Source organism: Lemur catta, chromosome 10 (assembly GCF_020740605.2).
Source record: "Lemur catta isolate mLemCat1 chromosome 10, mLemCat1.pri, whole genome shotgun sequence".
In the NCBI taxonomy this organism is placed as follows: domain Eukaryota; kingdom Metazoa; phylum Chordata; class Mammalia; order Primates; family Lemuridae; genus Lemur; species Lemur catta.
The window spans coordinates 15,498,528-15,514,705 of record NC_059137.1 but is presented as its reverse complement, the minus strand read 5'-3'; the positions used below and the strand labels follow the sequence as shown (position 1 = coordinate 15,514,705).

Below are 16,178 nucleotides of genomic sequence, written 5' to 3'. Positions count from 1 at the left end.
TAATGGCGGAATCTTTCATATTAGCAGACATTATGGAGCACAGTTCCATCAACTAAATATAATAGACTTGTTTTATATTACAATGCACACTGTAATTACACATTTCAATAATTCCTTCAGTGCATCACACAGAAGCGTTCTGAAGTAATGGAGTCCTGTGACCATATATAACAACGCACCTAAAGGGAGACGCTGTGGGGGATGACAGAGGCCTCCAGCCACAGGGAGGATCACAGTCTCCTCTAGCCCTAGCCATGTGGCTTCTGACTCTAATCTCTGGAGGCTCTTTGGAAGGGCCCCTTGGTCCACGCATCTGCCCATCAAAGCAGAAATCCCCTCTAAGACATCTCCAACAGCTGGCAGGCAGCCTCTGTAACACACCTCCAGGGACGGGGAGCTCACTACCGCAAAGGCTGTGTAGTCAATGGCCCTGTCATTAGGAAAGTACACTATGACAAGTACATGGCGTATGATCTCTAAATGCGTATGATCATATTTATACTAAGGCACTGTATTAGTTTTCCATAGCTGCCATAACAAATTACCATGAACTTAGTCACTTAAAACAGCACAAACTTATTATTTTATAGTTGTACAGGCAGAAGTCTGACCTGAGTCTCCATAGGCTAAAATCCAGGAGTTGGCAGGACTGGGCTCTTTTCTGGGAGAATCTGTTTCCGGCCTTTTCCAGTTTCTCGAGATCACCTGCATTCCTGGATTTGGGGTCCCTCTCTCCATCCTCAGCCCGTTGTCGCGTCTGACCCTATTGCCGCGTCTCTCTCTGGCTGGGAAAGGTTCTCCTCTTTTAAGACTCATGTAATCAGAGTGGGCCCACCTCGATATCCAGGGAAATCTCCCATCTCAAGGTCTTTAACTTTAATCTCCTCTGTAAATTCCCTTTTGCAGTATAAAGTGACATAGTCACAGGTTCTGGGGATTAGCGAATGGACATCTTTGGGGGCCATTGTTCTGCCTACCACAGGCATTATTTTATTATTATAATACCAGACTGCGAGTTCCTCTTATCTATAAAAAGGACATATATTACTTTATGGGATTAACTGTCACTACGTACATGTAGTGCCTGGCATATACATGTGTGACAAATGGAAAAGAAACTCAGTGAACCGGGGTGAAAGCAGCAGTGCCACAATCCACTTTGTCTGCAGCCCCCCCAAAGTGAGGCCCAGGAAGGGATGGAAAGGCTCCTGGCGTGGTCTGGCGTCGTGGGCAGAGCACGACGACTCACCTCTCTTGTTGAGACTCTGTACCTCTATTGATGCAGCCAAGGATCGATCTCAAGGACAGGGAACCCCCAAGCGGGGAGGAGGTGTGGGTAGAAAAAGGGAGGCCTTACCGCCCCCATCTCAAAGGTGGGGCTGCAGACGGAGGCTGGGAGAGGTCAGCTGGGAAGCCATGGAGAAGAAACACAGCCCTTTCCGGGCAGCTGCCTGCAGGGTCACCAAGTCGCTCCAGGGCAGGCCCCAGGCAAGTCCGCAGAGGCCTCCAGGCTGCCATCCTCCCACTGCCCCACTGAGGAGGCAGCTGGCTCCCTTCCATGGGTCAGCCTTCCAGTGACAGCCACAGCCTCGAGAAGAGAGCCGGATTCTGTGTCCTCCCGGATTCTTCACCCCACCCCCCAACTGGCCTTGTGTCTAGCCTTTTTCTTTCTCCTCCTCCCTGGGCTTGCTTCTTCTTCTTACTGGAACAATCACCATTGGTTCCCCAATGCCACCCCCCGTGACAAGGCCCAAATCCTGAGTGTCTTGTACCCAGCCTCATGTTTGACACCCTGGCCACACTTCACTGCGTAGGTTCCTCAGAAGCCTCCACGCCTTTGTACAAGCTGTTCCTTCCCTCTGGAGTGCCTTCCCCCTGCCCCAGAATATTCTGTCTACTTGGAAAGTGCAGTTGGCATTAGTCACTCTTCCACACTGCTCTGTCCCCACGGATGCGGCCACACCAGACTGAGCCAGACACCAGCAGCCTGCACCCTCTCCTCTTCCTCACCCCCAACGCTGGGGCGCACGTACGCACACAGGTCCCCAAGCCTCCTAAATGTCTCGAGTCCATCCCGCCTGTCCCAGAGCCCTGCCCAGGTGAGGACACTCTGGCCTAGGTCCCTCAGCAGCTTCCATCCCACCCCGGTTCCCCAACACAAAGTCATCCGAGTCTCTTTCCCGCTGCTCCGATGAAGCCCGTGGCCTCACACTGACCCCCCAAGGCCACTCCAGGCAGGTGATGTGCCACCCGAAGGCCTCTGCCCGGGCTGTTTGCTCCACCTGGAGCCCCTCCCCAACCCACAAATTCCCAGTCAGCCTCTGCAGCTCACCCAGGGTCTCCGCAGGGCACGATCCCTGCCCACCCCTTTTCTGGGCCCCCGGGGCCCCTGTTGTTACCGTTTGTCAGGAGGTAAGGGAGAGACTTGTGTCCTGGCTGCCCCCCCACACCCAACTAGGAGTCCCTCAGGGACACACACCAGCCCTGGCAGGTCTGGGCGAAGGTAGGTGCTGGGAAATGTTGCATTTGATAAAAGTGAATGCCTCCAAATACCTTCCTAGCTGAATATCCATCCCCCACAGTCCCTCTCTCTCCCCCTCTCTCACACACACACACTCCAGCTGGGCTCCTAGCCACAAGGACACTTGTAGCCTGGTCACCCCATGTCGGTGGACCTGACCCCACTGTCATTTTGGCTGAAGAGGCGAGAGGCTGGGCGACCCTGTTCTCTTTCTTCCCCGTGTCGACCATCACTACCATCTCGGTCGTCCAGTGTCATAAATAAGCTGAGACCACACGTTGTTCTGTTGGGAAGGAGAAAGTGGCATTAATACAAATAGAGGGTCTTTTTAAACTGCAAACATGTAATTAAGCTCTCCTGTGAGTGCCTGCTAACAGCCATGTGATTACGCATTTGACGGAGGAGCCAGTGGAAGCCACTGCCAGCTTCACCCACATGTGATCGGGTAGGAGGGGCTCGCCCTGCGGTGCTGCCCTCTGGGGCCAGGCGGGCAGCGGCTTCCGCAGGATGGGGTCAGCACGGGCTGAGCTGGCAGGGACCCGGGCAACAGCGGGACAAAAAGGATAAGGGGCAACTCTGCCTCCCTGTCTCCCATGGCAGATGCAGAGATTGGCCAGGCCAGGGCTGGGCTGGGCTTTGGTCACTGGCAGGGCCTCCGAGCAGGCAGCAGGTAACAGCAGATACTCTGCCAGCGCGGACCGCACTGCGGCCCCCGGCACTCGCTGTGCCCGCTGGCAGCGCGGTGCGGAGCTGGGCCCTGCTGCCTGCCAGCCTCCACGGGAACCCAGCTCCATGGCCTACTGGCCATGTGATCTCGGGCAGGTCACTCTGTGCCCCAGTCCTTCATCTGAAAAAAGCAGTACCTCCCCCACAGGGCCGTCATGAGCACTGCCTGTGGTAATGTTCCAAGACTGCCTGGCACCCCGGCCCCCTGAACAAGTGTTCCCTATTAGAATCACCTGTCTGTTCCCCCCCACCAATCTGAGTCCTTCCAGAAGGTGGGAACAGCTCTGGGAATGTTGGGCGAGTGAATATATTTGCTGGCCCTGTTGCAGTGTGGCTGGTGGAGTCTGTGCCTTCATGGAGCTTCAGACCAGTGACCGGGAGAGGCATAACCCCCCAAAAATCACACAGTCACAACAGCAGCCAAGTACCAGTCGGGGATAAGCATCATGCTCTGACAGCATACAACAGGGGCCTCCTGATCAGGAAGACTCCCCTGACTGGGCTCCGAGGCATGAGTGGGAGTCAACCAGGACAGGAGCGTGCTAGGTAAGGGCGGTGTGTGCAAAGGCCCTGTGGCCAGAGAGGAAAGGCCTAAGAGGTTGGAGCTCAGGGAGCTAAGAGGGTGAGCAGCTGGAAACTGAAGGAATGGGCAGGGCCCAGTGCACCAAAGGCCTGCAAGAGACATTCCACATTTTAAACCAGGAGGGTAACGTGATTCGCTTTGCCTTTCAAAGAATTGCTCCAGCTGTGGTAGGGCAGACATTTGGAGAGGGTAGCATGGTTGTGACGAAGCCAACTGGGAAGCTACTGCAGTAGAGGGAGTCGATGGTCACTTGGGCCAAGTGGCAGTGGAGATGAACAAAGCAATGGCCTTGGGATATAACCATGGATAGAGTGGCCCTTATCGCAGACAGGATACGGAGGGTGAGGAAGGGGGTGCAAGGGCCTCTGGCTCTGCCCACACCCACCCCACCTGGTGCCGGCAGAGAGAGCTGGGAGGCCCCATCTGTGGCATGAGGTAAACACGTCTGGCCCCTGGGCTTCCCAGGAGACACGACGGGACGAGTAATTTCGATAACTGCATTTTTGAGTTAGACTTAAAGTATGGCCAAGATTGAAGAGGCAATTTGGCTGGGCCGGATCCCCCAGGCAGGTTTCTCGGCCTCCACAATGCCGAGACCTTATTAACAAGATCACTCTTTCTCCCGCCCGTGGCCCATTTACAAGCAGTTCTCAGGGCTGCTGTGTAGAGGAATTCAATTGTGGGTCCCTGGGATCCTGCCTGGTCATCCAGACATTTTGCCGCAAAAGGTAGGGTGAGAATTCTTTGGCTTGTCATGCAGGGAAAGGCTCTAGTTTCTCAAATAGATGGCATTTCGTGGTGGTAGGATAATGCAGAAGACAGGTTTTGACAGACTCGGGTTTCTCACCTGGAACGCGGGCAGGGCGGAGCAGGTCAAGTCGAGGATGCAGCCTGGCTGCTGCTCCCCAGGGGGGCGCCTTCTGGGGGGGGGCATTTTACCTCTGGGGCTCCCGATGGGTAGTGGGCAGCTGGGCTTCAGCTGTGAGATCAAAGCACATTCCCAAGGTGGGGCTGGCAGGGGGCCCTGGGCCTCTCCCCCCACCCTTCTCGCTCGCTCTATATATTTAGCCCCTGCAGCTGTTTCTCTCAGGTGCGCTTCCGCACACGTGGCGATTAATTTCACCAACGGGAAATTGACGCATTTTCTGATTACTGCTTCAAAGCCTCCTGAATTCAGCTGCTGGTAAAATTAACTCACCAGGGACAATGGAGCTTTTTCCAAGGTCCAAATTGTCTTATTTGCAGAGTTTGTTCTTGGCCCTAATCCAGCCCAAACAAACCGGGCTGCTCCTCCACCTCCCAGAAGAGGGAGGGCTCTCACCAGCCCAAGGTTGGAAATATTTCACACAGCTCTAAACTGGGGGATAAAAATATACTTAGTTTTGGATTCCTGTGTTCCTGAAAAGCTGTGGGAGACCTGAAGCGAATGGCCGCTCCCCACAGGACCCGCTCCCAGGCATGCCTGGGTTTACCGACCAGACGGGCCTGGGATGTACCAGAACCAAAAGCCGCCCCCCCCCAACAAGCTCTGCACCTCAAGCCCTTGCCAATGACCAAGTTCAGCTCCCATGGGCTGTGCACTAACCAGGCAAAGCAATACTGTTCCCCTGTAAGTACATCTGAACCCAGGTCTGACTCCCAAACCTAGTGGGAGCTCTAACCACTCACTGTACGACCTACTCCTCTCCTGCCCACCCCCACAGAACTACAAATACAGTACTCCAAAAACTTGCTTGAGACCAGCCCAAGAGACACTGAAGAAATGTCACTGGTTGGAGGAAAGCGTCTTACTGTTCAGCTCAGAACTCAGAACGCTCCCGATAGTGGGCTGCGAGGATGAGGCTCACCTCCCGGCTGGCACCTGCTCGATGCTACCTGGTGGTGGCACAGGCTGTGGGCAAAGAGCAGGCTCAAGCACTTCGGCACCACGCCCAAGGATGACTGCAGGTCCCAGGGACCCTGGGCCAGTCTGGAGCCCCATCTGCAAGAAGGCCTAAGCCCTACCCTGTTTACTTCTCAGGGACACCATGAAGCTCCGGGCAAAGGGAAAGGCTAAGTAAACAGGAAGGTCAGTGACGGGGCTGCAGCGTGCACAGCTGAGTGGACAGCTCACTGCCATCGTGCGGATGCCAAGGCCCAGCTCTGGGCCTCGCTTTGCTCTTTCCTAAATTGGAGTGGCACCACCTCAAGGGCTGCTGTGCATACAACGTGGCTGTGACGTGCCAGTGCCATAGCCACGCCGCAGGGAGTCGCTCCTCTCTGGACACCTGCATGGGCTCAGCAGTGAGCTCGGGACAACCTGAGGGCCATGTGACTCCCAGGACCGTGGCCTGTCACCTGGGAGTTTGAGACCTGGGCTTTGAGGCTCCACACAAAATAACGGAATTACCAAGTTGAAACGAAACTAATCATTTAGTGAGAATCTCCAAACTGCGGTGCTGGCTGAGTACTAAGCAAACCCAGGGGACGGCGTGACGCCCACTGCAGTTCCAGATACCTGCCCCCCAGGTCTAAAATGCAGCATCCGAGAGCACAGGGCCTTTTCAATACCTCACTGCAGAGCTGCTGAACCTTTCTGACAACAAGTTAAAGCCAACTTTCAGAGAGAAAACATTAAGGGAAAAAATAGATTTCCTTTGGGCAGACAGCTCTTTCTTCCTCAATAAATAGGAACCACACTCGGAACAAAGAGACAGTGCGAGCTCTGGGGGGACCACAGGCTTTATTGGCTCAAAGTCCTCCTCAGGAGCCTGGTCTGCTGGGACTCGATGTTCCTGGATGGGCACCCCCGGGCCTGAGCTAGGAAAACAGAGGAAAAAAGAATTTTAAGTCCAATGGACGATTTCTGAAGTAAGATCCCTGACAGAGTTAAAGGTGAGATTGTTATTCTGAAACTGCTTTCAAAGACCTACTGTTTGATCTGCAAGTATTTACACAATAAAATGACAATGAGATCATATTGTATTCATTTGAGAAATATTTATAAAAGGCCTACTATGTGCCAGGCACTGTTTACTGTATTTCTCACTGGTAAAAATACCATATAAATTTAAAAATTGAAACCACGACTGGTGACATGGTATGATGAAATGAAACTTTCCATGCACTGCCAGCAGAAAAATGCAACTCTTTGCTGAGGACATGTCCCCAGGTTTCACCTTCAATTTCCTTTTTCAAAATAAGTCCTTTCTAGCCCCGCACCCATCCCTGCCCTCCAGGTGGCTTGCCGTGAAACAACTCAAAGGGCGTTACCTCCAGGTTCCCTCTGGCCTTCCGAAGGATTTTGTGGGTTACGACCACTGAGGGGAAAGCAAAGAATGGGATGATTAGAGACGTGCGTCCAGGAGGGCAGTGTGCAAGCCAAGCCCCCGACCCCAAGGGGTTCAGACCTGTGGACAACCCTGAAGCATCTGTCCAGACAGAGGTCGGAAGGCCCCACCTGTGCCATCACAGCCCAAGGAATCCGGCAGCAAGGGTGGACCAGAGACACCTTTCAAGGCCTCACCAAGCCACTGCCTCACAGCGACCCAGAGAACAGAGCATGCTGTGCCATTTTACACAACACCACACCGAGGCTCTGCATGGCCACCGACTGCCCAGGTATCCCTCCGGCTCACCTCTGTGGGGGGCGATGGTGCAGGGCAGGGTGGGCCTGGGCCTGACCGTGCCCGCTTTGGTCTCCTGAGCCCTCTGGGAAGCAGCCCTAGGAAGGGGCATGCCCTACTCCACGCAGACCCTCATGTGGAAGCCCGAGTCAAGCGTCAAGGGAAGATCTATAAAGTCAAATGTTTGCGCAGCAGTTCTTAAGCCAGCTCCTCGGGGCCTGGGAGAAAGCTCTGGGTGCTTTCTTCCTCCCTCACCTGCACTTTGGCTGGTAGAACAGCCCAACATGGTTCCCCTGAGCAAGTCACATCCTCCTGGACAGGAGCAGGTTGGGCGGGATGATTTCAGAGGTTCCTGCCGACTCTACACCCAGAGCTGTGTACTGGGCAGTCCCCCACGTATCAGAACTCCTGGAAGGAGCGGGTATGCCCTGCCATTCGAGGAAGTACCGTGAAGAGTGGTCGCTTCTACCTCGTCCAGCACAAACTGCAGCAGCAGGAATGCCACGGCTGATCCAACCTCTGAGCCTGGTGGGGCATCTGTTCTAGATAGGGCTTGGTGAGGTCAGGAAATCAACGTACTCCCCGGGTGGGACAGACACAGGCTTCTGGAGCCGGGACTCTGGCCAGCAATGCCCAAGGCTGAAATGGACTCACGCCCGACACACACAGCCTGACTCCCCAATGGCTTAGTCGGAATAGGTGCTGTGTGTGGCCTAGAGAAAATATTGATTTCTCGCCTCACAAAAATCTCCATCTGGAGGTCATGAAGTTTATTTGCAATCTGTGACATTGGGGAAGGGACAGACGGTGTAGGCTTTGTCTGTAACTCAGCAAAACAAATTTCAGAGGTAGCAACTGCCTCTCTGTCCCCTGCCCCTCCACTGCTGCAGGGCAGAAGTTCTTAACCTGACACCATGATTTGCTTTGGCGAGTCCTACATCCCCATACGCCATGTGCAAATCTCCGTATATACATGGATGTACGCACTGCTGGGGGAAGAGAGACCGTAGCTTTCTCGAGATTCACCAAGGGGCCTGTGACCCAGGAAAGATTAAGTGTCATGGCTGGGGAGGTTAAAAATAATTTTGAAAGAGTACTGAACATACCTAGAGAACAAAATTCACAGCAGAAGAGCTAAGGATCCCCTGGCCCCAGTTTTGAGGAGACCCTTACACCTGAACAGCACTGCCCATGTTCTAAAGCACAGAAATCCCTGCTGCGATGAAAAGACTGAGGGACCCAGTGGCAAAGGACTTGTCCCAAATCAAGACTTGCCCCAGCACAAAGATGTGACTCCCTCCCATGTCTGCCCTACTCATCCAGGGTTCCCAGCTCAGCAGTGTGCTGGAAAGAAGGTTCCTGAGTGCTGTCCCTCTGTCACATGGCCCTGCCCACCTGGGGGGCTGCCACAGCCCCTCAAGAGGCCTCCCTGCACCTCCTGGTCCCTCCAAGTTCAGCAACGGGATCTTCTAATACACAAATGGACCATGCCAATTCCTGCTGCTCCTGCTGGAGTCTGGTCCATAAGGCTCCTTGTAACCTGGTTCCTACCTATCCCTCTCACTCGTCTCTCACAGGAAAAGCCCTGGCATGTCCTAAGCATGTCCCTGAAGACTTAGCTCTCTCTTGCTTCTGGGAGTGTAGCGGCAAGGCCATGAGGCTGTCTGCTACAATCCTGTTCCTGCCCCTTTGCTGTCTCACTGACTCCTACTCATCCCTCAAGACCCAATCAAGCCTTGAATCACCTCTCCAGCCTTCTGTGATGCAGTTAGCACACTGTCCTGCAGCTAGTCTTTGTGTCTCCCCCCATTACGCCCAAGATCCTCACTGGCAGGGACTGTCTCGTTCACCTCTGTCCTCAGAGCCTGGCACGGGGGGCACACAACAGGAACTCAGTGCCTGCTCACTGACTGAGTTGCTCTCGCTTGCAGTTCAAACTCTGCCAGTCTCACAGAGTCTATTTTCAGAAGGTTCCCAGGGGGCGGCTAAGGAGAACTCCTACTTGGCAATAATCTATGTTCTGTGCTTCTCAGAAATGCCCCAGAAACGTTGGACTTTGATAAGAGAGCAGTACAAGGCAAGCTGGCACCTCCAGAGAGGAAAGCGCCACAGTCAGCAGTTCTCCTAAGACAGGGAAACTGTCATGCAGACAGCACAAGGCTTGGCCAGGGCCGTGCTGCCAAGAGGCACAAATGGAAACTCGGCTTCTGCCGGCTCCTCTAAACACGCAGCGGGAGGGAGCCCTGAGGGTTTAAACCGGGAAAAGGAGCTGCTCCCAAACGATCTCGGAAGTAGCTACGTCAGAGCTGGGGCTGACCTTGCAAAAGTTACTACAGCTTTCTGACCTTGAGTTTCAGTGTCTGCCTTGAGAACTATTTTTCAAACCCATGCCCTCCTCTGGATCCCACCGTCCTGGCCGAGGCCTTCCCTCCTTTCCTACCTGACTAGACAGTCGGCCTCCTCCCCACTGCTGAGCAGACACTGGCGAGCTGTCCTGGCACGCAGATGTGACAGGCTGATTGATCCTCTGCTCTGAGCCTCCCACGGATGCAGTCCCTACCTCCCCCAACGCCTCCCGCTTCAACCTGCCACTTGCAGCTTTCACTTCACCAAGAGGAACTGGTTTTGGTTTCTCAAATACAAAACCATATGTCTTGCCTCTGAGCCTCTGCCCATGCTGTTCCCTGCCTCAATTGCCACTCCCCGTTGCATCTGATGACCCCTACTCTTCCTTTCAGACTCAGCTTGGGTGTCACTTCGTCCAAGACGCCCACCTCCCTCAAAACAGTGACGTCCACCCCACTCCCACCCCAGCCCTATGCGTGTTCCCATCACTGCACATGCCACACACCTGTCTCCCCAGTGGGACGACAGTCCCTGGCCCCGAGGGGCTACTTGGCAAAGGTCTCTTAAGTGAATACATTTGTCTGTGTGAGTCAGAAAGGATGAAGTGTGACAGAAACCCATAAACAGGAGGCATGATTACAAACAGTCCGGGCTCCTAGGCGGGTAATGCAGGGCTGGACTGTTAGCCCTCGGAGGCAACAAAGGGACAGATGTGGCAGCCACCCCCCACCGCTTGCTTACACTGATCAAAGATGACTTTTTCCTGGTGCTTGCTCAGCTGCAAAAGCTGCACAGTGTTTTGCAACTTCTTTTCTTGTTCAAACAATTTTTTGTGCAGTTTGGTGATCTCTGCCTTCATTTCTTCAATCTAAAGAATATAAAGAATTAGAAAAGTGAACTAAGAATATAACACATCATATTACATAGGAAGAATTACAAAAACATAAAAAGATGCTCAATCTTGCTAACAAAAATATTTGAATAAAAACTAGAAGCCTTTTCCTGCTGATCAGATTGGGAAAACCGGACGAAATCCAGTGAAGGTGAGGGGAAAGTACCCTCACGACTGTTAGCAAAACTGTAAACTGGCAAGGCCCAGCCAGAAGACCTTAGCAAGATCTCCCAAACCGTAAAATGCGCTGGACTCGTCAACCCAGCAACTCTACACCTTGGCATTTGCCCCAAGGAATAACAACACAAGCATAAGAAGATGCCTGCGTACAAGGACGTTCATCTCAGCATTGTTCGTGGTAGGAAAAAATAAAGAACCTGATTTCTTTTAATACATATCTGGATAAATAAATTATGGTGCTTATATATAATGAAATAAATTTGCAGCTCTTAAAAATGATGTTGTAGAGCTCTATTTATTGATATCAAAAGAAGATGATAATCAGTGAGAAAAGGACCAAGAACACATACTGTATATAAGGCACTCCTGTTTCATAAAACCAAATATATACAGGTCCACATCCATAGATGTGTATATTGAGATATCATCAAGATATGATTTCACATTGAGTGTTTTGACAAAAATGTTAATGCTGACTTAAAAAATTGTAATGTTTAAATCTTAAAAATATCATATAAAAGTATTACTAGGAGAGTGTGATCCATTAGGAGAGCCTACTTCGGTTTTTCAGAGCAGAGTGGTGAACGGGTGGCAGACCCAGAGCCCCCAGAGCCCCCAGGGCCGTGCAGTGAGATGCACACACAGGAGACACCCCCTCAGCCAGGCGCCACCAAACCAGCTCAGAGTCAAGGACATTGCCTTTCTCTCAGGAAAACACCCTGGCACAGGCTGCTGTGCTACACTGAAACACCGCTGCTCCCATGAGAGAGGGTGAGTTGTCAGCTTATGAAGAGTGACTTTAGTCTGTTCCCCAACTTGTTTATGGTAGTTGTACTTGTAATCAAATTACGTAATTTAATTAAATTTAAGTAAACCCACAAAATATGCGTATTAAAAGAGAGAACTGGTTGTATGAAAACTAACATATGCTTCAGAAAAGACTTGATAAAAGCAAGTCACTAAAAACACATTTCTGGCAAATTAGGTGTGGGTGAGACAACTATAAAAGATGTGGGAGGAACACAGTCTAGAAGAGTTCTATATTCAAATTGCTTTGCAAGTGTCTAAGTTTTCTCTTCATCTTAAAGAAACAGAAATTGGAAGTGACAGACATACATTATGGATGTAGTTTATGAAAGAAAGAAGATGTGGAACTCCAATCAGCAGACCCAAATTCAAAGGAAAGGCCCTGGCCCCACATCAAAAGAATGGCAAATGTATGTACATTTATCCGTTTTAAGTTAAACTAAAATGTTTAAGGTATGTATCATTTTTTGATTCCCTGCCTTAACCTACTTTAAGATTAACCAGTCATGTCAGATACAAGGACTTCAACGGTTCTTCCCAAACAGATCCTAATTTTAAACATTAGGTTTGCTTTGATTCTCTTCCTCAGGCTAAGAGCCCACAAAGGTTTAGGTCCTGGTCATGGATCCATAGGCCACACACTCCACGACAGTTTCTCTCTAGTCAGAGCCTTAGTTCCACATCTATAAAACTGGAATAACCATCCCTGGCCCATCTGTCACACGGCAGTAGAGTGAGACTCAAGTGCGACGCTGGAAGATAGGGGAGTGACCACTTCAAATCCTGCCTGGCCCACCCCTACTCCTCCATCTAAAGTCAGCTCAGCCGTCACCTCCTCCAGGAAGCTTTACTTGACAGCCCTTCCCCACCCTAGTCGGGGCTGGTTACTGCTGCTCTGGGTGCCCATGGCACTCCGCGTCCCCATGTCATGGTGGGCTGCGGGAACTGTGTTTACTTGTTTGCCTCCCTGCTGAGCACAGCTCACTTCTTCCCTCTGATCACCAGTGCCTGGCGCAGAGAAGGTGCCTGACACTATTTGCTGGCTAGTGAGTTAACTTTCACTGGCGCTCTCCTAATGTCCTGTACCCATTCTAACCAGCACATTTTAAAATTTTAATTATTTATGTGTCTGCTGTCCCACTGGATTCAAATCTTCATTTTTACAGGATGAATGCTCTATGGTAAAAACAGCAGGGCCTCCAAAGCACAGCGCTGCGGCTTCCTAGTGATACGATGTTGGAACAAGTCACTTAACCTCTTGGAGTTTCAGTTCCTACTCTGGAAAAATGGGAATAACAACAGCTAACTCCCTGAAGGTTATGAAGGGACAAAATGAGAGCTGAGTGTGAGCAGAGGGCCTGGCACCCAGCAGGAGCCCAGCAGGACAACTCTTGCTGAGGGCCACAAACAGCACTGAGCTGGAAGCCTCTCCCGGCCTGGTGGGGGCTCAGACTTCTTCATCAGTGTTCTGCCTGACTTCTGGGGTGCGATTTTTTCCTTGTTTGTTTTCCTTTTATGATGAAAAATCTCAAGCATTTATAAAAGAAGAAAGAATTGGATAATGAACCCCAGGTAGCCATCCAGCTTCAGCAATGATCAATTCATGGTTACACTTGTTTCTTCTACACCCCTGCTCGTTCTCTCCCCAAGATTATTTTGAAACCAATCCTAGAAGCCAATCATATCATCTATAAAATATATCTCTAAAAGAAAAATGGTTCCTTAAAAAAAAAAAAAAAAAAACCATGGTATCATTACCACACCTAAAAAATGACAATAATTCCTTAGTACCACCAAATACGGAGTCAGTGAACATATTCCCTTGATTGCTTCATAATTTTATTTTTTTAAACAATTGGCTTGATTCAGGATCCAAATAAGATCCACATTTTGCATTTACAAACTCTTCAGTTTCTTTTAATCCACTGGTTCTCAAAGCTACCTAGAGAGCTGAAAAAACAGACTACAGGGGCCACTCTCAGAGTTTCTGACTGAGCAGGTCTGGGTGAGGCCTGAGAATTTGCGTTTTTGACAAGTTTCCAGGTGATGCTGAGGCTGTAAGTCCAGGATCCACACTTTGGGTACCACTGTAAACCTACAGGGCTCCCTCCCTCCTCCCACCTCGTTCCTTTCTTACTAGGAGAAAATACATCCTAAGCTATATTGTACATTTCCTGCCCCAGACCTAGAAGCAAGCCAGTTCTCCAAGGAGCTCTAGTTCTTTTTAGTAAGAAAAGGTATTTAGAAATGACAATTTGGGCACTAGGAGTGCTCACTGGGACTAGATCAGACATTGTTTCTAAAGCTTTTTACATGGGGTCAGTAAATTTTTCAAATAAAAAAATACAACACAAGTTCATACTGATACTTGCTTCAAGTTTAGGATTACAAGGGCCTCATTTGATTTTATATTTATATCTCTTTTCTCTTATAAAAATCTCAGTTCCTAATGAAATTAACAGTATTTGTTTTATCTTACAATAGAAACAGTTTCAGAATATTAATACCAATATTATTACTAACAATATAATCAATAAAAACAGTTTAAATTTATTTTGGTAGTTCTTTTTGCCTTAGAATATTTCTACTACTTCTAATGCTCTCATAGTGGTTTAAAAATAAAAAATATATATATTTCTACTAGGAATATATGGTTAAATTACTGTGTTTTAGTCACTGAAATGCTTCCTCTTTGTGTCGTTATGCCTACAATGCCATATGCAGGTTTGTTTCATCTTGCCATAAATTTTTAGAAATTGCTTTTTTCCATTTTGATTTTTTTATAATTATATAATACATTCATACGGTTTCAAAGTCAAATCTACAAAACAAGGTCTATTCAGAGAAATCTAGTTTCTATTCCTACAAGCAGCCTGTCCATTTGTATCCCTCCACAGAACTTTTTTTTTTTTTTTGAGACAGGGTCTCACTCTGTCACCCCAGCTAGAGTACGGTGGTATCAGCCTATCTCACAGCAATCTCAAACTCCTGGGCTCAAGCAATCCTCCTGTCTCAGCCTCCCAAGCAGCTGGGACTACAGGCACGTGCCACCATGCCCGGCTAGTTTTTATATTTTTTACAGAGATGGGGTCTCGCTCTTGCTCAAGCTGGTCTCCAACTCCTGGCCTCAAGTGATCCTCCTGCCTTGGTCTCCCAGAGTGCTAGGATTACAGGCATGAGCCATCGCACCTGGCCCCTTCCATACAACTTTCTTACATAAAAGTGATACACACTTTCCAGAGCAGTCCTATGGACTGCATGGGATGGCATTTTTAATGCAAAACCAAATGAATGGCACTCAGAGAAAACGCCAGGTAGTAAAAAACCCTTGGGGTTGCTGGTGAAGACTTGGAAATCTGTGTTACACACATTTCACACTAAGCAATGGCACCGCATGAAACACAGGCAGTGACAGAAAAGTGGCTAGAGGCAATTTAACACCACACAAGGGGTCTGTGTACACCAGCAACCACCTCAGAGCATCTCAGAGGTCCCTTTTCTGGCTCCACAATTCTACGATATGACAGTGGGCATGTTCAATTACCCGAGAAAATGAGGATGAGCCTTCACGGGCACCCACCAAGCCTGGGCCATATGTACTCGGGGAGGTCAACATGGCTGTAACACATGTGTGTGTGTGTGTGTGTGTGTGTGTTGTATATATTATATATGCATAAAAAGTAAGAACTAGATTCTATTTAACATTTACTACTATGTGCTAAGGACAAAAGTATTGCATTGAGAGTCAATTGTTTAGTTCATGTTTGGTTTAAAAATCCTGTGAGGCAGGTATTTAATATTAGTTTGGGAGTATGGGAAGAAATTCATTCATTCATTCAAAAATATAAACAAAACAGACATGGTCTTCTGAAGGAAAACAGAGGAAGACAGACATTAAACGAACAAATATGTAACGCCATAGTCTATGATAAGGGCTATGATGAAGCAGAAGAGGACGCCATGCCTGAGGAATCAGGGAGCCCTCTCCAACTCTGACGTAGCAGTTAATCTGAGACTTGAAGGGTGAAAATGAGCCAGGAGGGGGCATGGGACACTCCAGGCAGTCAGACCACCTGTGTCCCCTAAGCCTAAGAGGGAAAAGAGCTTGGTGGGTTAGAAGGAAGGAAAGGCCAATGTGGGCTGAGGCCAGGGAGCCCCACACTTCCTCCCTGATACTCTGTATTCCACACCCCTACCAGCCAAAGGTGGACAAAAAATTATTTCCCTGTGCAACAAATGGTTATGAACTTCCTCCCCAGGATCCCAAGAGGGAAATCTTAGGACAGGCTCCTCAGAACCGTCAGATAAGAAAAGGCTACGTCACCGGCTACTTCATTGCCATGTCTGATAGATCTGAGAGCTGTCAAAATGAGATTATGACACGGAATGCAAATGTCCCTTCTGCCTTCCTGTTGGTCTTTAGCAAGAACTCTTAGGTTAGCTAAACGAAAGCGAACTATCTACCAGGCCACCAAGCAGGGGATTCTAACTTCCTTAACCTGTATGCTCCTCCTCCAG

General features: G+C 49.8%; 1 protein-coding gene across 1 annotated transcript in view; it reads right to left on the bottom strand.

The window, feature by feature from the left end:
* Window positions 1–6,535: 6,535 nt before the first annotated feature.
* Window positions 6,536–16,178, bottom strand: part of CDK5RAP2 (CDK5 regulatory subunit associated protein 2) — a 175,424-nt gene continuing 165,781 nt past the window's right edge. The window contains exons 36-38 of the mRNA XM_045563942.1: window positions 10,523–10,649; window positions 7,083–7,129; window positions 6,536–6,629 (exon numbers count right to left, since the gene is read on the bottom strand). Of these exons, the coding sequence (XP_045419898.1) occupies window positions 6,573–6,629; window positions 7,083–7,129; window positions 10,523–10,649 (231 nt within the window). The 3' untranslated portion in view covers window positions 6,536–6,572. The remainder of the gene's footprint in view (window positions 6,630–7,082; window positions 7,130–10,522; window positions 10,650–16,178) is intronic.